A 24966-nucleotide genomic window follows, 5' to 3' on the forward strand; every position below is an offset into this window, starting at 1 on the left:
ATTTAAGAACTTGACCCTATCATAGAGCTTCTCTACTGTTTCTGTATTTTGATCCCAAAAGATTGGGAGTGGCAAAGTAATGATAATTTTCTCAGTGAAAAAGGGTATACAGTGGAGTGCCTCAAGGATCTGTACTAGGACCCATGTTTTTCAATATATTTATACGTGATTTGGAAAGGAATACAAGTGAGGTAATCAAATTTGCAGGTAATAAAAATCATTCAGAGTGGTTAAATCACAAGTGGATTGTGATAAATTGGAGGAGGACCTTGAGACTGGAAAATTGAGCATCCAAATGGCAGATGAAATTTAATGTGGATAAGAGCAAGGTGATGCACATAGGGAAAAATAACCCATTCTGTAGTTACATAATGTTAGGTTCTATATTAGGAGCTACCACCCAGGAAAGAGATCTAGGCATCATAGTGGATAATACTTTGAAAAGATCGGCTCAGTGTGCTGAGGCAGTCAAAAAAGCAAACAATGTTAGGAATTATTAGGAAGGGAATGATGAATAAAACGGAGGATGTCATAATGTCTCTGTATTGCTTCATGGTGAGACTGCACCTTGAATCCTGTGTCCATTTCTGATCTCAAGAAAGATAAGATGGAGAAGGTACAGAGAAGGGGGACCAAAATGATAAAGGGGATGGAACTGCTTCCCTGTGAGGAAAGACTAAAGAGGTTAGGGCTGTTCAGCTTGGAGAAGAGATGGCTGAGGGGGGATATGATAGAGGTGTTTAAAATCATGATAGGTCTAGAATGGGTAAATGTGAATCAGTTATTTACTCTTTCGGATAATAGAAGGACTAGGGGGCACTCCATGAAGTTAGCATGTAGCACATTTAAAACTAATTGGAGAAAATTCTTTTTCACTCAGTGCACAATTAAACTCTGGAACTTGTTGCCAGGGGATGTGGTTAGCGTAGTTAGTGTAGCTGGGCTTAAAAAAGGCTTGGATAAGTTCTTGGAGGAGAAGTCCATTACCTGCTATTAATCAAGTTAACTTGGAAAATAGCCACTGCTATTACTAGCATCAATAGTGTGGAATATACTTAGGGGCCAGTGCAATACAGTGCGCTCAGCTGAGTGCACTGTATAACCCGCAGTCGGACGCAGGTTAAATAGGCGCTAATCCACCCCCTAATGCAATAGGGGGATTAGCGCCTATTTAACGCGCGTCCGCAGAGTGAATGAGAGAGCGCTCATCACATGCAAATGCATGTGAATAAGGCTATTACTCATTCACTCCAAATGCAAATAAATGTGCGTCTGAGATGCACATTTATCACTCAGCTATTAACGCCTGCCTGGAGCAGGCGTTAATAGCTGAGCGCATTGAAAAAAAAGTACAGAAAAGCAGAAAAAACTGCTTTTCTGTACTTCTTTAAAAGTACCGGTAAAAAAAAAAGAAAAAAAATAACCTCAGCCGGCCGCATTGAAGACAGACGCTGAAAAGTCAGCGCCCGCTTTCCACATTTAATATTGCATCGGCCCCTTAGTTTTTGGGTACTTGCCAGGTACTTGTAGCCTGGATTGGCCACTGTTGGAAAAGGATGCTGGGCTTGATGGACCCTTGGTCTCACCCAGTATGGCAGTTTCTTACATTATGTTCTTATGCCTCAAAACATAGCAAAAAGAAAAAGAATCTCACAAACTAAAATTTTTATTTTTCTTTGTTAGCTGTTTCTTGCAGCAATTCTGAATACTGTTAGTTTAGGTACTGGGAAAGTGGTTATGGTAAAACATCAGATTAGGGACACTTCTGGAAATGGACAGAGTTCTCCTTCATATTTAATGCCAGGATTCTCTTTACAATTAACCCAAAACCTGGTTTAGTAGTAATATTCAGTGGGTGTTTTTGTTCATGCTGATTGGAAAGGTTAGTGGGACTGTATTGTGCACTGCTATGTGCTAGCTGGCTTACTCATTATAGACTCTGTTAAAGGTTCATCAAGTGTCAGGGCAGGTCTTGAACCAAGGTCTACCTGGTCAAAGGTTGGTACCTTGCTCATGTCACTATAGGATGATTTAAACTGAAGCAGCTTGAGACTTATTAGCCCAGAACATAGTCATGCTCCCGAGGGCTGTACAGTGGAGTTGGGAGGCAAAGCTCCATTACTGCAGGACAAGCTTGGATTCTGGATAGGGAATACTAGTGAAGTAATTGGTATGACCAGATCTGGACAAAAACACCCACAGAGAGTAATATTACTGAACCAGGTTTTGTGTGAATTGTAAAGAGAACCCTGGCATTAAATATGAAGGAGAACTGTGTCCAGAAGGGTTCCTAACCTGATAGTTTGCCTGAACCCCATTCTGTGTTCCCAGACTAACTCTGGTCAGAGTTGCTGCAGGAAACAGCTAAAGAGGAATACAAATTTTAGTATGTGAGGGTTTTGTGTTTTGGGGTTTTTTTTGGGGGGGGGGGGGAGGGGTTTGTTATGTTTTGGGGCTAAAGGGCCTAGCCCTTCCTCTGATACCCAGACTTCATCTTAAGTTAGTGAGTAAGCCAAAGAAGGAGTCAGAATTTTGTTTTGTTTGTTTTATTTCTGAAAAGAAAAGAGGACTTCACCCAGGTCCTGGAAGCAAGCAGTAGTTTAGCTTTAAGTCTCTATGCACCAGTAAGTTGGCCCATCGTGCAGTTTGCATTCACCAAGTTTTCAGTGCAATCCTAGTGTACAACTCAGTTCTGAATCCTGGTTGTGCACTCTACCAGGAAGAGAAAAAGTGACTAGCACTTTCTCCCTGAGGAACTTTGCAACATCTACATATATATTTAAGACTGTCCTTAAGATATTGCTTGATTGTATTAAGCACCCTAAAATGGTTGCACTAAAAGGGACTACAGCAGCGAGTTCAGGAGGTGCAATAATAGAACCTATGCCTGCAGCAGGGATACCAAGGGCATTGAAAGCTTATCCAGAGATGTGAGCAATTTGAGGGCATGGTTCAGAGGAATTAACCAGTCCCCAGCCCATCACCACCAGAATGCTTTGATTTGAGCAGGAGACTTTACCAAGAGTTCCTACACCAGTGTAAGCTTCCCTTCAGACTGTATCCAGAGTTACCTCTAGAAAGAGAATATGGGGATACATTGGGCAATAACCTAGTTTATAGGAGATGTTCTGAAATGGGCTATTGCCCTCATGGAATGAAACCAGGACCTGTCCTGAGAGGAATTGCATGATGAATTTTAGCGAATGTTTTCAGATCCACACTAGATACATTCTTCAGAGTTTAGCATCCAACAGCTGAAACAAGGCAGAGGTTTGGTCCTTATCTATGCCTCCAAGTTTCGTCATCTGCAGGGGGACACTGTACTTTCCAAATTAAATACATCTGCCACTCAAAGTGATGCACATAGAGAAAAAAATCCCAAATACCTGATGCTGGGTTCTGCATTGGAAGTCACTACCCAGGAAAAGAACCTTTGAGTTCTTGTGAGCAATATTAACACCAATTCAGCACATGGCAATGGTCAAAAAAGAAAATAGAATGTTATCTGAAAAGGAATGGAGAGTAAAACAAAAAATATTGCTTCTGTATCGAGCCATGGTGCAACTGCATCTTGAGTATTGTGTGCAGTTCTGATCACCCCATCTCAAGAAAGACGTAGCAGAACTAGAAAAGGTGCAGAGTAGGGCAACAAATAATAAAGGGGATGGAACATCTCTCCTATGTTAGGCCATGCAGGCTAGGGCTCTGCAGTTTGGAAAAGATAGGAGCTTTGAGACTCAGGGAGGGCCTATGGGGGTACCCAGAAGTTACCTTTGGAGAAGGGGTGATGTCAGGGCAAAAAGATATTTGGTGGATTGAAACCGTCTGAATGGTCAAAGACTGGTGCCCTGCTCATGAGGCTAGATTGATTTGACCTGTGTTTGTTTGTTTGTTTTTCTGTACCGATGTTCATCGGACATATCACACCGGTTTATAGTGGATACAGAGGAGTCTGTTAGAGTAGACGTCTTGTTTTACAATGGAACATTGTCGTTTTAGATTAAACATTTTTAACATTTTATGGTTCTCTTTTATTATCCCATATTGCCTTATGTCAACTATATATATATATAGCACAATATCAGTGGAATTTGTGGAAGCAAATGCTGGACTTTTCAGAAACCCTTCCACAACAGCATCAGGATTCTTTCAACTCTATCATTCATAAGGGTCTAGAAACTGGAAAACATGAAGTCCGTGCAGCCTATGATTCATTTGAAACTTCATCTAGAATGGCAGCAACTGGTATCAGCGCTCCTAGATGGCTCAAAGCTTCTGACCTCAGACCTGAGGTTCAGGAAAAATTGGCAGATCTACCCTGCACAGGTGAAAACCTGTTTGGTGATAAGGTGCAAGCAGCAGTTGACAGTTGAAAGATCACAGCGAAACTTTACGCCAACTCTCCATGATACCGGCGGAAACTTCATCTTCTATAAGGCAACCCTCCAGAAAGGATACAAGGAAACCTTTCTACAGACCACGTAGATATTATCCACCACCTTCTCATGGTAGAACATCAAGACCATCTTATAAACTTCAAAACTTACCCCGCCTAGTTTCCTCCCCAGAGAGGACAAGCAGCCTTTCCATTTTAAATTAATAGAAAAAAATGGAACAAACAACTAGCGGAACACCTTGATAACAATAACTTACTATATTCGTCACAACATGGATTTCGCAAACACTACTCCTCTCACTTACAGACAACATCCTAAGAGGTTTTGATAGTGGAAAACAATACATTCTAATAATGTTAGACTTATCAGCAGCCTTTGACACAGTAAACCATAACATTCTACTAAAAAGATTAGAAGAGATTGGACTACACAACGAAACAATAAACTGGTTCAGCTCATATTTAAAAAATAGGTTCTTTCAAGTTCAGATCAACAACACACTATCAGACAAATTCAATCTTGAAACAGGTGTACCGCAGGGATTAGCCTTGTCCACAACCCTTTTTAACATATACATGCTTCCATTATGCCATCTACTAGCAGGATTAGGAATCATACATTACATCTATGCAGATGACATTCAATTCATTCTACCAATCGACGACACAATAGAAAAAAACATTAAACCTAGCTAATATTTACCTAGACATCATAAAACAACTATTAAACCGAATGGAACTAGTGATCAATATTGAAAAAACGGAATTTCTACACTTAGAAAGAAAAAATATTGAAATCATTCAAACCCCAATTATACTCAAAAACAACCAGAAAATAGAACTAGCGGAAAAAGTAAGGAACCTCGGAATAATAATGGACCCCGAAATTAATCTAAAACAACACATATCGCTAAAAGTAAAATAAGGCTATGCTAAATTCATGATCCTCAGAATACTTAAACTGTTACTAACTCCTGCAGATTTCAGAACAGTGCTTCAGGCACTTGTTTTCGCCAGTACAGATTACTGTAATGCACTTTTTCTAGGACTCCCAAATACAACAATAAGACCACTTCAAATTCTACAAAACACAGCAGCGAGAATACTAACTGGAAAAAGAAGAAGAGACCATATAACTGAAACTGGCCGAACTTCACTGGCTACCCATAGAACAAAGAATAAAATACAAAGCACTATGCACCATACGTAAACTAATACATGATGAAAAAGCAGACTGGCTAAACACTGCACTACGGGTACACGTACCACACAGGAACCTTCGTTCAGTAAACAAAGCTCTCTTAACCATTCCCTCAGTCAAGACTGCGAGACTAACCCAGGTAAGAGAAAGGGCATTGTCTTTAGCAGGACCCACACTCTGGAACACATTACAGAGAGACCCCAAAACATTCAAGAGAAGTCTAAAGACATGGCTTTTTAAACAAGCCTTTTATAAAGAGACCGGAGAATAGAAAATATACTGGAATAAACAGAAGAGCACCAGCACACAGCACTATTCTCATAAATCTGCATTACAATATTTTAACAAATTGAGTACACAATGAATGTAATAATATAACACAGTAAATGTGATTTTTGTTTTACCTGTAAAAGTACCTTCTAGGTACACCTGGCCAGAACCTACATCACTAAACATTTGTACGTATTTTTATGATTTAATGTAACCGAAACTTAATGGCACCTGTTAGAATGTACTATAGTACGCTTACTCCAAACTTACTTATGTGCCTACATGTAAACCGTTGCGATGGTATATAACTTAGCGACGGTATAGAAAAGACAATAAATAAAACATAACATTTATTAAGTAGTTTAGAGATCTTATAAGAGCTGACAGAATTTGTGTATTTCATTCATGCATACAAAAGTTAAAATAGAGGAACCTATAAGGAAATCAAGATTGTGTTTCCTTAAGGAAGTAAACAGAGCCCAGCTTACAGAATGTACTGCTTTCTGAGCAATACCAGTTTACTCCTCGTTTTAAATTCGCATTACCCTTTTATAGACTGTTAAACATGGCTCGCATATGTTTTTACTTATATGTAACTTATTTTTTCAGGCTCTTCATTTTGCACTCTTCACGCCTTGGCTGGTTTCAACATCCAATCACAGGCTGCCAAGTTTCAACTTAGATTTCTGTATACATGCAACTTTCCTCGTTTCAGCTCTGGTTAATGTGTATAGTGCAGCTCTCCTGATTCCAACTTGTGCCATTCTTTAACATGATCAGCGTGCAAAGTCCAACAGGTCAGTGTCTTTCAGGTTTGCAGCATAAACAGTTATATACAACTATCACAAAGAGGTCAATCAAGACAAAGCAAAACATCCAGACCTCAGCCTTCCCCTCAGACAGGCCAGGCATCTGGTTTTTGAAGTGATCCCTGGGAACAGCAGCTTGTCCAGGAACCTGAATCCAAACTTGCCAGTCGGAGGCCGGGTTTCCTATTTTCTACCCAACTGGTCAGCCATAACCACAGATCAATGGGTTCTGACCATTATAGCACATGGTTACCATCTGGATTTTCTCTCACAGCCAAAAGACTCTCCTCCAAAGTTTCTTTGGGTACCCAGAGATCATACCATTGTTCTACAAACAGAATTATCCACCCTACTGAGAGCCAGGGCCATGGAACCAGTTTCCCAACCTCAGCAGGGCAGAGGATTCTACTCCCGCTATTTTCTCATTCCAAAGAAACCAGGAGGTCTACGTCCCATCTTAGACCATCAAAATCTCAACAAATTTCTGCGGAAAGAAAAACTCAGGATGGTATCCTTAGGCACTGTGCTTCCCCTTCTTCAAACAGGAGATTGGCTCTGTTCTCTGGATCTTCAAGACGCTCTCGCTCACATCCCAATATTTCTTCCTCATCGCAAGTTCCTGTGCTTCCTGGTGGGTCATCAACACTTTCAATACCGAGTCCTGCCATTCAGACTTGCCTCGGCACCCCGAGTATTCACAAAGTGCCTGGCGGTGGCAGCGGCCTATTTATGCAAGGAAAACATATACGTTTTTCCTTCTCTGGATGACTGGATCAACAAAAACCAATCAAGACAAGGAGCTCTCACTTTTTTCAAGCTCACAATCAATCTGCTTCACTCGCTGGGATTTCTTCTCAGTTACCAAAATTCCCACTTCCTACCCTTTCATCTTCTACAATTTATTGGAGCGGAGTTGAACACCACTGTGTCAAAAGCTTTCCTACCAAAAGATCGCGCAGACACGCTCTCCAAGTTAGCGAAATCGCTATGTGCAAAGCAAACAGCTACAGCCCATCAGTTCCTTACTCTGTTAGGCCACATGGCTTCCTCAGTTACGTCACTTCTATGGCCAGGTTAGCCATGAAAATAATGCAGTGGACATTGAGATCACAGTGGATCCAAGCCATTCAACCACTGTCATCTCCAATTCAAATAACTCACCAGTTGCGTTCATCTCTCCTCTAGTGGACAAACATGAACGATTTGCTCACCGGCCTAACTTTCCAGCAACCAGTTCCTCAAATAACCTTGACTACAGATGCATCCACTTTAGGTTGGGGAGCGCATATCTACAATCTTCAAACTCAAGGTTCTTGGACGAGTCTTGAAGCAACCTTTCAAATCAACTTCCTAGAGCTTCGAGCTATACGTTATGTTCTCTATGCGTTCAAGGACTGCCTTTCACACAAGACTTTTTTTTTTTTTTTTTAATTAAGATTTTAAACAAATTCACATTTGCAAAAAATCAAGAAATAGTTTTTTTGTAACAGGAAACAAAATTAATCGCGTACATTACACCATCTTACATGTTAACAAAAAATACCTGTGGTCCTCATTATGGGAGGATATTCCATAAAAATTCTAAATCAGGTAACTGTAATATTAATATTACAAAACAAGGAGATTAAATTTTATTTGCAGTTTTTAACCTTAACCTTGTTCCTTGGCTACCAGGAATGATTCTAGGTGGGAAGGATCTTGAAATGTAAATTTATTCTTTTGAAAGGCTATAGAACATTTAGAGGGAAACTTTAAAATGTATGTTGCCCCAATAGACAAAACTCTTGGCTTCAGTGCCAAAAACTGTTTCCTTCTTAACTGTGTTTCACGGGACACATCCAGAAATATTTGGATCTTTTGTTCACAGAAAAGGTAATCCTTATTGAGGAAATATTTTTGCAAAATCTGATTTTTCTCTTTCTCTACAAAAGGTAACTAATAAGGTTGCCCTTTGTGGGATATCATCTACTAATGATTCCAAGAACGCAGTCAAATTGGGAGATTGCTGGACAAGATCCATACCTTCCTCACCTTCTTGAATCCTTAACCTAGTCCTAGGAATATAATATATCTTAGAAATACTAGTCTCGTCTATTGTTGAAATAGCCAGTGTCTCATCCAAATATTTTTTTTAACAGTTCAGTGGCAGATAGTAACCTAGTTTCAGGAAAGTTGAAAAATCTCAAGTTTCTACTTCGATTATAATTTTACAGATTCTCTATCTGCCTATGAATCACCAATCCGTCCTTAATAGTAGAGTTATTAACCTCCTGTAATACCTTTTACTTGGGCTACTACATTTTTACCTTGTTCTTCTAGATGATTCAATAGAGTATTATGTAATTCAATCACTTTTTTTTTATCTCAACCGTTGTTCTATTATTTTGAACAATAGAACTAGACATAGTTTTCTGTAAGCTAACGAGAACCTTCCATACATCTCCCAGTGTTATATTTTGGGGGTCTATAGGATTTATGGCTACCTCTTGAGGCCCTAAACCCCTGTTGGCCCCCATTTTCCTCTGTAGCCTCACTTACAGAAGGCTGCACAGAGACTACATTTTCTATTTCCTCTGTCCCATAATTAAACTCTGGGCTGCTGGGGATAGCTCTCCCACCGAGGTTTGAGGTTGCTGCTGTGGCCCTGGGCTGCCTGTGGATCCAGATGAAAAGGATAATTTCAGGGATAGACCCTCTAACAGGGTGACTTACCCCTCTCGCAACATGAATATCCATTGGTCCCCTCACTACTAGTACCGTTGGTGACGAAGTCCAAGTTTTAACCTTTCTTTTCCTTCCCATAAAGGTAAATTCAAATATAGAAAATCCTTGAGAAGGGGTGCGCCCCTTTGGCAGCGCCGCTGGCGGCTGCGCACCACACCTTCCCCGAATTTATACCCGAGGCTCACCGTCCCTGTATGGTGACGTCATGGGGGGGGGGGGGGGGCTTCCAAAGGTCCAATGATTTTTCAAAGTTCCAGCGTCGCAAAAAGCTGGAACCCCAGACACGCTCTTTCAAGCCAGTTCCTCTCCTTCGAGAGGTTTCTCCTCCAGGTTCCTCCAACACAAGACTGTTCTAATACAAACAGACAACACAGTTGCCATGTGGTACCTGAACAAACAGGGAGGTACGGGTTCTTATCTCCTTTGCCAAGAAGCCGCACAAATTTGGGACTGGGCCCTGACACATTCCATGTTTCTCCGGGCCACTTATCTGGCAGGCATACATAACATAGTTGCAGACCGTCTCAGTTGTCAGTTCCAACCCCACGAGTGGTCCCTGGATCCTTTAGTAGCGACAAGGATATTCCAACATTGGGGTCAGCCAACAATGGACCTCTTTGCATCCGAGCTGAATCACAAAGTGGACAGATTCTGCTCCCTGCACAAACAGAGAAACCAGTTAGCCAAGGACGCCTTTGCTCGCCCCTGGAACTTGTCTTCTATACGCGTATCCCCCGATATCACTAATAACCAAAACACTAGTGAAGCTATAACAGGACAAAGGGTCAATGATACTCATAGCCCCGTATTTGGCCTCGACAAGTATGATTTCCCAATTCTCCTGGGCAGAGCATCCACTCTCATAATTCAGGATCAGGGCAGGTTGCGCCATCCCAACCTACCAACTGTATCCCTCACAGCATGGATGTTGAAAGCTTGATCCTGAAACCACTCAATCTTTCAACTAATGTCTCTCAAGTGCTTGTAGCTTCACGAAAGCCTTCCACACAAAAATCCTATCGTTGTAAGTAGAAAAGGTTCACCACGTGGTGCATGCAGAAAAGTATTGATCCCTTTTCCTGCCCCATATAATCTTTATTAGACTATCTCTGGCACCTTTCAGACTCTGGTCTGCAGACTTTGTTAGTAAGGGTACACCTGAATGCTATCTCAGCTTACCACAAGGGAGTAGGGGATCCCCCATTTCAGCGCAACCCCTTGTCAGTAGGTTTATGAGAGGTTTAATTCAACTTAAACCCCCGTTGCGGCCACCAGTCACAGAATGGAACCTTAATGTAGTACTAGCAAGGCTCATGCGTTCTCCTCTTGAGCCCATAGATTCATGCGATGTTAAATTTCTTATATGGAAAATTCTCTTCCTAGTAGCTATTACATCTGCTAGGAGAGTTAGTGAGTTACAAGCACTTGTAACATACTCACTCTATACCAGGTTCCTACATGACCGAGTGGTACTCCATACTCACCCTAAATTGCTTCCCAAGGTGGTTACTGACTTCCACTTGAATCAGTCTATAAATTTGCCCACATTCTTTCCCAGACCTCACTCGCACCAAGGCGAAAGATTTTACAAACCTTAGACTGTAAACGCGCGCTAGCATATTATCTAGACCGCACTAAAGCCTATAGGAATTCCACCCAGCTCTTTGTTTCTTTTGATAAGAACAAACTGGGCAAAGCAGTGGGCAAATAAAAACTCTCTAACTGGCTAGCAGATTTATAGACTTCTTCTATGAAAAAGCAGGCCTTTCTCTCCAGGCTCTCTTCACACATTTGCAGCCCATTACCGCTTGGACAAGGAAGAACGACAAGATTCAGCCTTTGGACAATCTGTCTTAAAGAACTTATTCCCAGTATAATCCCAACTCCTTCCACATCCAACCTGCTGTGATTTCAGTTTGCCTCATTTTTTCCAACAGTACACCAGTTGTTGTGCCCGTTGCACAAGTTGTACGCTATTGGTCCAACACAAAGATGACTCAGCCTGTAGCTTGCTAATCACCCATATGTGAGGACTATCATTCTGCTTGTTCTGAGATAAAGCAAAATTGCTTTCCTGTAATAGTTGTTATCCCAGGACAGCAGGATGTAGTCCTCACGAAACCCACCTGCCACCCTGCGGAGTTGGGTCCAAAATGTTTTATTATTTTATTTTTTACTAACGCTTATTGCTACAAACGAGACTGAAGGGAGACCCCTGTGGCTCGAGGAATCATGGCATGCTGGGCATGCTCAGTGAGCTGAGTGTGCCAGTCAAAAGTTTCTAGAAACTTTGACAAAGTTTTCCGTGATAGGACTCCGTCCAGTGACATCACCCATATGTGAGGACTACATCCTGCTGTCCTGGGATAACACCTATTACAGGTAAGCAATTTTTTGCTTTATTTTGTGGTAGCTTGGTTTTCTCCTTTTTGTTCTGTTCATTGTTTCCATTTTTTCTTGCTTGCTTCCTTTTTTTTTTTTCCCATCCCTCACCTACTTGTCTGTCTTGTTCCTTTTTTTTTTCACTCCTATATCATATTCTTTGGAGTCTGACATTTCCAGCATCTTTAGATCTGGCTTTCCACTCCCGTCAGCAGCTTAAAGGGAACACAGGTCAGCGTTATAGCTTTACTGAAGTGAGACTGTTTATATCATTTTACTCTGTGCATACCAATAAAACTGATAGTAATATTGTTATTCAGTATGAAATTGGGTCTTTTTTCAGCTGAACAGATTCATTAGTTTAACATCGAGCAATCAGTGTGACAGTATTTGGTCATAATATTGTCGCCTGTGTTTTCTAATTTAATAGAATACTGCCTGTGCCTTCTTGTTTCTGACAGAATCTAATAGTTTCTGATAGATTATGTAAAATGCTCTGTAAGAGCAAACTTGTAAAAATGTTGAATCTGTATGTTAACAAATTATTTTCTCCCTTCTCAGGATTCCTACAGAAAGCAAGTAGTAATTGATGGAGAGACCTGTCTTTTGGACATTCTCGACACAGCTGGTCAAGAAGAGTACAGTGCAATGAGGGACCAATACATGAGGACAGGGGAGGGCTTCCTATGCGTGTTTGCCATAAATAATACAAAATCATTTGAAGATATTCACCATTATAGGTGGGCTTTAAAAGAACTGTTTAGTAATTGTTGATTAGTTTTTACAGAAGAAAATTTTGTTTTCTTGCTATCCAAATGGATGTCTAATGGTTTAGGATAAATTGCTCATAGAAAAATTCTATCTGAGGAACTTTTTCCAGCCACATTCAAAATTTAGTAGTGATACATTACTTGCAGATTATCTGGGGAGACAAACTTTTGTGGAGCTACAGCCATAATTGTGCAGTTAAAAGACCCTAGCATCTTCATATACCAAGTATGGATACAATTAGTTATTTTTATGCTGCAGTTTGTTTTTTGTTTGTTGTTTTTTTGCAGCATGCCTCAAAGGGTAAAAGTAACTTTAAATTTTTTACAAAATGTTGTCTACATGATATTGTTTTGCAGCTTCCAGATCAGAAATATTCTGCTTAAAGCTTCACAGAAAAAATGCATTGAGGATGAATTTGTCAGGGGCTGACAATAGTGGACAGTGGCCACACTGTTAGCTGTTAGCTTCCGAAAAAAAATGAGCTTATACTTCAGGGTCGGTCAACTCCGGTCCTCAAGAAGCACAAACAGGCCAGGTTTTTAAGATGTCCAGAGTGAATATCCATGAGGTAGATTTGCATATGGTGGAGGCAGTGCATGTAAATCTATCTCATGAATATTCATTTTGGATATGCTGAAAGAAAGCCTGATTATGACTCTCGAGGACAATAGTCCTCGAGAGTGTATTCAGAGGTGTTATTACACCATTCTCCCAGAAATCTTAAATTAGCTGCCCAAGAGTACATACGGAAGTCAGGTAAACCATAACCCCATGGGATTTTGGGGCACAAAGGGTGGCATAAGAGAGTTGAGCTCTCTTGCCCTGCCACAAGAAACCTTGAATGATTTTATGTAATCTTAAGCACTCCTGAACCTGAAAAAAGCAGGGCACCATAAGGAAAAAGTAAAGGATTTTCGGAGCCACCACCATTTTTATAACTGCTATTCTACCGGACAGCGATAAAGGGAGAGCTTGCCAACTGGCCAGTTTCTGCTGAATTTTCCCAATTATTGGGGGTAAATTGAAAGAATACCATTTATTGGGTGTTTATGTAGCCATATTCCCAAGTACTTGATAGTCGGTAGCCCACTTTACCGGAAAATTCAACCAAGTCGCCCGCAGATCCCCATCAAATCCAAGGCCTCTCTTTTATCTAAGTTTAAAGCCGGACACCTTTTGGAACTGTCCAAAAATTCTAATAGCTGCTGGAAGGGCACATCGGGCCTGTGTAAGTAATAACAGAATGTCATCTTCAAAAAGGAGAGTTTTGTAAGTTTTATAACTGTCACCAACGGGTCATTCCTTAGCTTGTGGACTAATGGCTCAACTGTGAGAATGAAAAGGAGTAGGGATAGTGGGCAGCCTTGATGGGTTCCTCTGGCTAGCATGAATTCCTCAGATAATAGACCATTGACCAGGATTCTAGCTGTGGGATTTGAATACAAAATGGTTATATATTGATACATTTTCCCTTCGAATCCAATTTTGTGCAAAACTCTTTTTAAAAAGGGCCATACCACCCGATCAAAGGCTTTTTCTGTGTCACATGTAACTATTAATGGTTGAGGTAAATCAAAGAAGTGACACATTTCCACAGCCATCATTACCAAATAAGGCATAAGGGATTTTAGCCTGGAAGCTAAAATTTTTGCATATATTTTAATATCTAAATTTAGTAGGGAAATTGGCCTATAGGAAGAGGAAAGTGTAGGGACCCGTCCTGGTTTAGGTAAAACTACTAACGTAGCAGCCCACATCGTTGAAGGCATGCTCCCTTCCTCGGCTATAGATTCAAAAAGGGAACATAGTACAGGGGCTAGCACTGAACCTAAAGATTTATAAAAAATTACCATAGGGCCATCAGGACCCAGGTGCTTTGTTGTCAGCGAGGGATTTGACAGCATTCAGAACTTCCTCTGGCTGTATCTCTCGGTTAGGGACTCCCGCATACCTGGTGTGAGAGCTGGTAGGGGGACATCTTGCAAAAAGATATTTATCATCTCATCGTCTATGGGTTCAGCAGAATAAAGCTGATGATAATATTCCAAAAAACGTTGGGCGATATCTTTTGAATCAGATCTCAATTGCCCCTGGGAATTTTGCAATGTAGGAATAAATTTAGAAACCTCCTGCTTCTTTAAAAGCATGGCCAAGAGTTTACCAGCTTTATTTCCACACTGGAAGAATTTAAATTTCCTGGCGTGTAGCCAGATGGACTCAGGACAAATGGGATAGTATCCGCGTGCTAGCAGTTGGAGACGGATCTGACGTCAGCACGGGGGCATGTATATATCCCCACAGGAAGCGCAGCTGTTCAGTAATTTCCGTCTCCAAAGCAGTTTGGAGTGCCTGCACGCTGGTTCAGCGTGCTTTTCAAGACTACTTTCATTTTTGTTTTCTTCTCTTCTAGATTCTACTTTACCTTTCTTCAACACCTTTTTGAGCCCCGCGCTCCTCAGGGGCCGTTCTGGCCGTGCCCCCCAGTTGAGTTTCCCGGGGTGACTGCCATGATCCCCCGGAGGTGGAAGTCCTCGGTCCCGCCGAGGCCCTCGCTCCCGGCGTGGATGAGGTAGCGGGTGCAGTGCCTCAACCACGGCGGTGAAAGGTATCGGCCCTTTCCCCTCGCAGCCGGAGACCGCCTGTGATCCTGCCCGGCAGCGCTGAAGATTTGGTACGGCGTACGTCTCTTCACCCAGATCTCCGCTATCTAGAGGACCGGCGGCATGGCAAGCCGTGGAGGACGCCGTTTGTAGCCTTACTCAGGTATTCCGCGCCTGTAATGGGCGCGGCTTTCTTTCCTCCTTGTTCTTGCTTATTGGCTGCCACTGTGAGTATGTGCCGCATATTGCTGCTGTATGTCTATTGACTGCCATTGGGTGTATATTGCTACCTGCTTAGTATTGTGCACCTATTCTGCTCGGCGCCTATTGCTGCCGCACACTGTTGCTCTTGTGCGCCTGTTCTACTCATCGCCTCTTGCTGCCACAGCCTGTTGCTATTGTGCGCCTGTTATTTTCAGCGCCTATTGCTGCCGCATACTCTGGCTATTGTGCGCCTGTTTGTACTCAGCGCCTATTGCTGCCGCTTACTATTGCTATTGTGCGCTTGTTTTGCTCAGCGCCTATTTGCTGCCGCTTGCCTTTGCTATTGTGCGCTTGCTCTATTCAGCGCCTATTGCTGCCGCTTACTATTGTTCTTGTGCGCCTGTTCTATTCAGCGCCTATTGCTGCCGCTTACTATTGTTATTGTGCGCTTGCTCTATTCAGCGTCTATTGCTGCCGCTTACTATTGTTATTGTGCGCCTGTTCTATTCAGCGCCTATTGCTGCCGCATACTATTGCTATTGTGCGCCTGTTCTATCCCGCGCCTATTGCTGCCGCATAAGAAGAGCACGCTTGCTATATTTTGCTCATGGATCAGCTCGCGGCCGCGGCCGCAGCGGCGCCGCCGCTTGCCCTAGACGTTTCAGCTCTAGGCCTCTGCTCTGCATGCCACCTTCGTGCCACGCGCAGTACTGACCCCGACTCCCTATGTACCCAATGTGCGGCGGCTGGGGGACCCTCCGGCCAGGACCAATCTCAGCCGCAGTTTTTTGACAGTTCACCTGCGGCTACACCGGATTTGGGAGGCAGTCTCGACCGCTCAGGAATCCCGGGGGAGCTTGTACCCCGGCGTTTTGAGGCTGCTTCCATTTCCTGGGTGGATCTTTTTCAGGGAATTCATGCCTTTGTCCAGATGCAGACGACTTCGCGTCCAGGCCCTATGGTCCCTGCTGCGCCTGTTCTTCCGGCGGTTGCTGCGGTTCCTGCGGTGGCGGCGTCTACGGCGCATGCTGCGGCTGCCGCCATGATGGCAGCCCCTAGGGATCCTGTTCCTGGGCCCTCGCAGCCTTCTCGGGAGCGGGACCTCCCGCCACTGGACAGTCCCGATCAGTCGGACCAGGAGGTTTCGCCGGACGAAGGGGACCTCCCCCCGGGGATTGCGCCATATAGGACTATGCGGCGCTTTTTCCCTAAGGAGGACCTCTCGGACCTCGTGTCTCAGTGTCTGGCGGAGTTGGATATCACTGGTCCCAGTGCTTCGATTCCTTCTGCGCAGAACCCCCTGCTGGAAGGTCTTCGTCCTACAGCCCGCCATTTTCCTTTCTTGCAGGCGGCTCAGCAACTCATTGATTTGGAATGGGCAGCACCGGCGGCCTCATTTCAAGGGGGCCGGGCCCTGAAAGGCATGTACCCATTGGCACCGGCTCTCCAGGACCTGCTGGCCTGCCCTCAGGTGGACGCCTTGATTAGCGCTGTGGTCAAGCGCACTACCATTCCTGTGGAAGGGGGTACGGCCCTCAGGGAGCCCCATGACAGGCGGATGGACGCCATTCTGAAGCAAAATTTTGAGGTGGCAGCTCTTTCTTTGAGGATTGCGGCCTGTTGCACGGTGGTCACTCGTGCCTGCTTGTCTCAGGTCCGGAACAACGCTCCGGCGGCTGACATGGAGCCCGCTCTTTCCTTCCTCACCGATGCCGCATCGGATTTGGTTCGAACCACGGCTAAGGGGATCTCGTCTTCCGTGGCCGCCAGGAGACACCTATGGATCCAGCCATGGTCCGCTGATGCACCTTCGAAGTCTCGCCTCACCAAATTGCCTTTTCAGGGCTCGTTTCTGTTTGGCAGTGACCTTGATAAGCTAGTCGCTACCTGGGGTGCCTCTCCTGTGCCTCGCCTACCAGAAGACCGGTCCAGGAGGGGACCGCGCTCCGTTCCACGGCCCTCCAGGGGCAGGAGTTCACAGCGATTTGTTCCATATAGAGGGCGCTATCAGACGCCGCGTCCTCCGGCCAGGAATCAGTCCTTTCGGTCCAGGCTGCGCACACGGGGGACCGGGCCGGGCGTGGGTCCCGGTCGCATCCCACAATGAGAATTTGCCGATTCATCTGGGGGACGAAGCCATAGGGGGCAGGTTGACCCTCTTCTACCCCAGATGGGTCGAGATCACGTCGGACCAGTGGGTCCTCGCAGTTATCCGAGAGGGGTATTATCTGGACTTTCATCATCTTCCTCCGGACAAGTTTGTGGAGTCTTCATGTTCCCCGCTCAAGAAGGCAGCATTGGAGGCCACCCTGACGAGGCTCCTGACCTTGAACGCCATCCTCCCAGTGCCTGCCTGGGAAGTGAATTCTGGACACTATTCCATTTCTTTCATAGTACCCAAGAAAGGGGGCACTTTTCGGCCTGTTCTGGACCTCAAATCCCTCAATCGGTACTTACGGGTACCGCGGTTTCGCATGGAAACTCTGCGCTCCGTCAAAGCCGCAGTCCAGCCCGGAGAGTTCCTCACGGCATTAGACCTGTCCGAAGCCTATCTTCATATTCCGATACATCCAGATCATCAGCGCTACCTACGCTTCAAGGTTCTGGACCGCCACTTCCAGTTTCGAGCTCTCCCCTTCGGGTTGGCCACCTCCCCAAGGACATTCACCAAGGTGATCGTAGTTGTGGCGGCGGCACTCAGGTGGGAAGGGATCTTGGTCCATCCCTACCTAGACGACTGGTTGATCAGGGCGAAATCCCGAGTGGAGAGCCTGAGGACGACCGACAGGGTGATCGCCCTTCTGGAAAGCTTGGGCTGGGTCATCAACCTCAGCAAGAGCTGCCTACAGCCTTCCCAGTCCATAGAGTATCTGGGGGTACAGTTCGACACTCGGGCGGACACAGTCAGTCTTACGACCAAGAGACAGTTGAAACTTCGGCAGCGTATCCAGTATCTGTTGGGAACCAGTCGGCCATTAGCTTGGGATTATCTGCAGGTTCTGGGTCTCATGGCATCCACCCTGGATGTGGTGCCTTGGGCACGGGCCCATATGAGACCACTTCAGCATTCCCTGCTCTCTCGCTGGAGCCCCCATCACCGAGCCTATTCCACGCACCTCCCTCTACCGGTCCGTGTTCGGACCCGGCTGTGGTGGTGGTTGCGGTCCGACCACCTGAGCAGGGGGTCGAGGATGTCCGCGCCCACGTGGATCTTGCTCACCACGGATGCCAGCTTAAGCGGCTGGGGAGCACATTGCGAAGAACTCACCGCGCAAGGGCGCTGGAACAGGGAGGAGTCCACATGGAACATCAATCGCCTGGAAGCCCGGGCAGTCAGACTGGCCTGCCTTCGTTTCGCTCCACGGCTGCGGCACAGAGCTGTCAGAGTGATGTCCGACAACGCCACCACGGTGGCCTACATCAACCGTCAGGGCGGAACCAGAAGCCGACAGGTATCTCTAGAAATCGCCCCACTAATGGTTTGGGCAGAGGCGAATCTGCGGGACATCTCTGCCGTCCACATTGCCGGGAAGGACAATACCACAGCAGACTTCCTCAGCAGAGAAAGCCTGAATCCAGGCGAGTGGCAGCTGTCCCCCACAGCTTTCCAGATGATTGTCGATCACTGGGGGATTCCGGACATGGATTTACTGGCAGACAAGTCCAATGCTCAGGTACCCAGCTACTTCAGCCACAGACGCGACCCGTGCTCGCACCGCATCGATGCTCTGGTCCAGCCATGGCCTCCGGGGACTCTCCTATATGCCTTTCCCCCGTGGCCTCTACTGGGTGCCCTCATCCACAGGATTCGGTCACACCAGGGCCTAGTTCTTCTGGTGGCCCCGGACTGGCCAAGAAGACCCTGGTACGCGGACCTCAGACGCCTACTGGCAGGGGAGCCTCTCCCCCTGCCTCCTCTCCGGGACCTTCTACGTCAAGGTCCCATTCTGCATGAGGATCCGGCTCAGTTCTCTCTTACGGTCTGGCCATTGAGAGGGCTCGACTGAAGAAAAAAGGGTTACTCGGGGCCTGTGATTAATACACTCCTCCGGGCTCGCAAGTTTTCCACATCCCTCACCTACGTACGGATCTGGAGAATTTTTGAAGCATGGTGCGACTCTCTTGGCACCAGTCCACATGCCGCCACTATTCCTATTGTGTTGGATTTCCTGCAGGATGGGCTTCAGAAGGGTCTCTCCCTCAGCTCCATCAAGGTTCAGGTAGCGGCACTATCGTGCTATGGGCCCAGGAGAGGTGGCAAGACCATTGCCAAGCACCCTGATGTTTCTCGTTTCCTGCAAGGCGTCAAGCATATTCGTCTGCCACTAAAGTGGCCTGTACCCTTATGGAACCTTAATCTGGTTCTGGATTTCCTCGCGGGATCTACCTTCCGACCCCTTCGGGGCTTGTCTCTACGGTCTCTAACCCTGAAGTTGGTATTCCTGCTGGCCGTATGCTCCGCACGCCGCATCTCTGAACTACAAGCACTGTCCTGCCGTGATCCCTTTCTACGTATCACTTCGGAGTCTATCCATCTTCGGACGGTTCCCTCCTTTCTCCCTAAAGTGGTTTCACAATTTCATCTTAACCAAACCATATCCTTGCCTACCACGGTAGGTTTGAAGAAATCTGAAGAAGGCCGTTTAGTACGCCATCTCGACATCGGCAGATTGCTGCCCAGGTATCTGACAATGACTCAAGACCTGCGGAAGACAGACCATCTGTTCATCCTACACAGCGGGAAGAAGCAAGGTGAAGCGGCCTCTCGGCCCACCATTGCCCGCTGGATTAAAGACGTTGTCAGAGCCGCCTACGTGGAGGCTGGGAAGGCTCCGCCTCTACAGGTTAAGGCTCATTCTACCAGAGCCCAAGCGGCGTCTTGGGCTGAATCCCGGATGCTGTCACCGGCGGACATCTGTAAAGCGGCGACATGGTCCTCCCTCCATACCTTTTCTCGGTTCTACCGTCTGGATGTCCAGGCCAGGGAGGACTCGGCTTTTGCGAGGGCGGTACTACATGGTCCTCAGGCAGCCTCCCGCCCAGGCGGGGTGTAAAGCTTTGGTACATCCCATTTGTCCTGAGTCCATCTGGCTACACGCCAGGAAATGTTGAGATTACTTACCTGGTAATCTTGTTTTCCTTAGTGTAGACAGATGGACTCAGCATCCCGCCCAGCTGCCTGTGTACATGGGTTTTCACCGATTCCAGGTAAGCCTTTGACATTTGTTTTCCTAAGAGCGTACACTCTGCCAATGTCCACGCCTTCCGGTTGGGAAGGCTGGCGGTCTTCAGCCACTGTCAATCGGTCAGGGGAGGCCTGTTTTCACTTTTTTCTTTACTTTTCACTGAGCGTCAGTACACACATCCATAACAGCTTTTGCAAGGAAGATTACTGAACAGCTGCGCTTCCTGTGGGGATATATACACGCCCCCGTGCTGACGTCAGATCCGTCTCCAACTGCTAGCACGCGGATACTATCCCATTTGTCCTGAGTCCATCTGTCTACACTAAGGAAAACAAGATTACCAGGTAAGTAATCTCAACATTGGCGATGTTTGATGGATTGTGCGGCCCTCTCATGAAGGAGGGTATTCAGAGCTGTTTGTGCTATTTTGTATTAGGAGGGAGCCTTCGCGTCTTTCCCCACGAGCATTGAACAATTGAGTATAGCCATCCATTTCTCTAAGGCAATAATATCTGCATCCATTTTTTTTTTGTAACTCACATAACTAATAATGTCCCCCTCAGTACTGTTTTTGCTGTTTCCCACAGTAAAGATGGCCAATCTGCATGCTGCTCGTTAAAAACCATAAACTCCTTCCATTTACCTCATAAATACACAGGGAATTCAGGGTCAGTCACGAGAAAACTGGGCAACCTCCATTGAGACTGTCCTGCTGCAGTCCCACAAGTAATGGTCCCCATCACTGGACAATGGTCTGATATAGTTAGGCCTTGGATAGTGGAATCAGTAAATTTAGAAAAAATAAATTTGAAGACTAACAAATAGTCTATTCTAGAGCATGTGGGATGCGCTCTTGCCATATGAGTAAATTGTTTCCCCCGGATGCAAAGTATGCCAAAGATCCTGGAGTTTGAGATGGCGACACAAAAAATTTGTACCTTTGTTTGTGCTGATTTGGTGTCCACCACGTGGGGGTTGTCTATCCAGTATAGGGTCAACCACAAAATTTAAATTGCCTCCCAAAATGATTGGGTAGTCTCCCAAGCTAGTTGACTGAGCCATCAATTTCACAAAAAAGGAATGATCGTAGGAGTTTGGGGCATAGACTGATGCCAGAATGACCACTAATCCCATCAATTTCCCCAGTATTAAAACATACCTTCCATGGGCGTCAATAATTGTGTTTTGGGCTTTGAAATCTGCGGCTTTATGAATACAAATCGTAACTCCCTGACTTTTGGAAGAACCTGTGTGAAATAGCTGGGTAATCCCCCTTTTTATTAATTTAAGGGCTTCACGATCTAGAAGGTGAGTTTCTTGTAAAAAGATCACTTTAGCTCGTAATTTATTTAACTGAGCCAGGACCTTTTCCCTCTTAATGGGTGTCCCCAAGCCAGCTATATTCCACGTCAGTATGTCAAGAGCCATGCTGATTCAGAATAAGAACACATGAGACGCATGGATGTTGTAATATAAAATAGCCACAGAACCCTGGTTCCAGCTGATGACATTTATAATAGAATCTGTGGACCACCCCTTTTAGGACCATTCTCCCCTGGTTATTATCCCTAAATGAAATTAGCGATAAGATGAATATATGTGATGGAAGGCCCCTCCCCCTGTTCCTTTGCTCCTAAGAAACACAGTAAACAGGTACATGAACCCATGAGTAAGGCAGTTTAGATCCCTCTCCCTTACCCCCAAATTTGAATGTGTCCCTGAGATCGGGACCAGGATCACCTCGATGTCCAATGTGCTCATCACCACTCACCCCATTATTTATTTATTTATTTATTTATTTATTTATTTATTTAACACATTTATATACCGCTTCACCAATACACGAATGACCGAAACGGTTTACAATCATTTTTCTAAAAATAAAAAAATTAATAAAATTAAAGTAAAATAAATTAAATGAGATAAAATTAAAATAAATAAAAAAGAATAAAAAGTACAATTAACATCATGATCAATATCAACAAAACATATTATGATAGAATAACTTTAACCACTATCTTACAAATAAAGGATAGAAATAACAAATAATAAAACCTGGTTAACTATGGCAACACGTGACTAACTTTCATACCTAGATTAAGCAGGACTAAGTAAAATCTAGGTTCTCGAATCCTTCTTTAAAAAAGTGAGTTTTTAAAGCTTTTTAAAATTCTTTCCTATTGTAAAATTGTCTTAAGGGATCAGGTAGCGCATTCCACAGTATAGGTCCGGCAACAGAAAACGCCCTCTGTCTTGTCATGTTTAAAGCAGCCTTTTTTACTGAAGGGACTTCCAGTAAATTTTTTCCTACTGATCTAAGATCCCTTGAGGGTTTATACAATCTTAATTCAGAACAAAGCCAGATAGTATCAATATTGTTTAATAGAGAGTGAATAAGTGTAAGAATTTTATATCTTATTCGATATTTAACCGGCAACCAATGTAGTTTCTGCAGAATAGGAGAGATGTGTTATCTCATCGGTGTCGCAGTAAGGAGTCTAGCAGCTGAATTTTGAATTAACTGAAGGGGCTTGATAGACGATTCAGGCAAACCTAAGTATAGACCATTACAGTAATCTATACCGGAAAAAATCAAAGCTTGAAAGACAGATCTAAAATCACTAAGGAACAATAAAGGTCGTAATCGTTTTAACACGTGCAATTTAAAAAATGAGTTTTTTACGACCTTAGAGATATGTTGTGAGAGTGATAGATTTGAGTCAATCCAGACTCCCAAATTCCAAGCAATTTTTGTAACATGAATGTCTTTTCCCAATGTAATGTTCTCTGGTGGAGCATTCTTGGAATTTGATATAAAACTCAATAACAAAATTTCTGTTTTCTTTTTATTGAGTTTTAGACGATTGTGGGCCATCCATTGTTCGATGGTACTGATGTACAACTGAATCATGGATATTGTTTCTGACCAAGAGGACTTATAAGGCACGAAAAGTTGGATATCATCGGTGTACATTTTATATTGAACATTTAGTGATGAGAGAATGACACAACGGAAGCAAATATATGTTAAATAATATGGGTGATAATGAAGAGCCCTGAGGTACACCAGTTGATTGAGAATAGTGATAAGAAGAATGAGGCCCTATATTTATTTGATAAGAACGATTAGCAAGAAAACTTTCGAACCAGTTTAGTACAGTAGAATGAATTCCTATATATTGAAGAATGGATAATAAGATTTTATGGTCCAGGGTGTTGAATGCTGCTGAGATATCTAAACAAATCACCAAATAGTCCATGTAGGAATCAGATCCTCTTAAAAAGGTATCAAATGAAGAAAGAAGAACAGTTTCCGTAGAATGGCCTTTACGAAATCCGTGTTGATTTGGGTTTAAAATACTATGTTCATTTAGGTAATCTTTTAGCTGAAATAAAACTACAGATTCTAGCGTTTTTGCTAAAGATGACAAAGATGCAATTGGTCTGAGGTTAGAAAACTCCAGAAAAGAATGAGAGTTATTTTTTAATATAGGCAACACTGAAGTTTGTTTTAATATATCAGGGAATTTTCCGGATTTTAGTGACTGATTAAGAATTAAGCAAATAAAGTCCGGGCAGCTTTCGATAATATTTTTGAATAGCGCACCCGAACATTGGTTAATAGGAGAATTGGAAGCTTTTTGTTTACTTACAATTTTTTGTATGGTAGCTGGAGATTACCTGAAACTCTGACCATTCTGCGTTAAGGGCGTTCTGTTTATAGTTAGGGTAAGGCAAATTAGTGAATTATCTGATAAAGTCTCAACTTTGCCCCCAAACACTTGAAATACTACGCAATTACAGTTCACAGGTCACAATACTCAAAGGAGTTATTGAGTCCCCAAACATTTGAAAGAAAAAAAAATATACTCATTGCACTAAGCAACAGTTCCCCCCAAACCATACATGAACACGCTACTGTTGGGCAGAATAGTCCTGCAACATAAATCTGGGGAGGTTCCTGAAGAAAAAAAAAAAGCAAAAATAAAACAATCAGGCAGACTGCCCAAAACACTGAACCAATCCCCACAGTCTGTGCAGTAGTATTGAGTCGGACCAGTAATTAAGAGAAAAATAAAAAAGAAGAAATGTAAGTTAGAACAGTACCGCTTAGGAAGCCCATGTTCAGCCTTTCACTGCTGTATCATCAGCCACCAGTGTTACCAGGAATTCCTGCTCTGCCATGGCAGTATCAAACAAGTGTGTGGTGCCCCCATGATTAATTTTCAACTTCGCCAGATAGATTAAAGCAAATCGGATCCCCTTTGATACCAAATCCGAACATACAGAGGTAAACTCCTTCCGCTGTAGGGAGACTCTAATAGAGAAGTCTAGGGAAATCAGAATCCGTTTATTGTCAAACATAATGTTGTGATTTTTCCGATAGTGTTTCAGAACGAGTACTTTATTCACGTAGTTACCA

General features: G+C 44.1%; 1 protein-coding gene across 4 annotated transcripts in view; it reads left to right on the forward strand.

Annotated features, from left to right (window-relative positions):
• The window catches only part of KRAS (KRAS proto-oncogene, GTPase), a 325522-nt gene that overhangs the window by 104468 nt on the left and 196088 nt on the right, over window positions 1-24966 (forward strand). For all 4 annotated transcript variants that reach the window (XM_029600139.1, XM_029600136.1, XM_029600138.1 and 1 more), the window contains exon 3: window positions 12344-12522. In XM_029600139.1, the coding sequence (XP_029455999.1) occupies window positions 12344-12522 (179 nt within the window). The remainder of the gene's footprint in view (window positions 1-12343; window positions 12523-24966) is intronic.

Source organism: Rhinatrema bivittatum, chromosome 4, assembly GCF_901001135.1.
Source record: "Rhinatrema bivittatum chromosome 4, aRhiBiv1.1, whole genome shotgun sequence".
In the NCBI taxonomy this organism is placed as follows: domain Eukaryota; kingdom Metazoa; phylum Chordata; class Amphibia; order Gymnophiona; family Rhinatrematidae; genus Rhinatrema; species Rhinatrema bivittatum.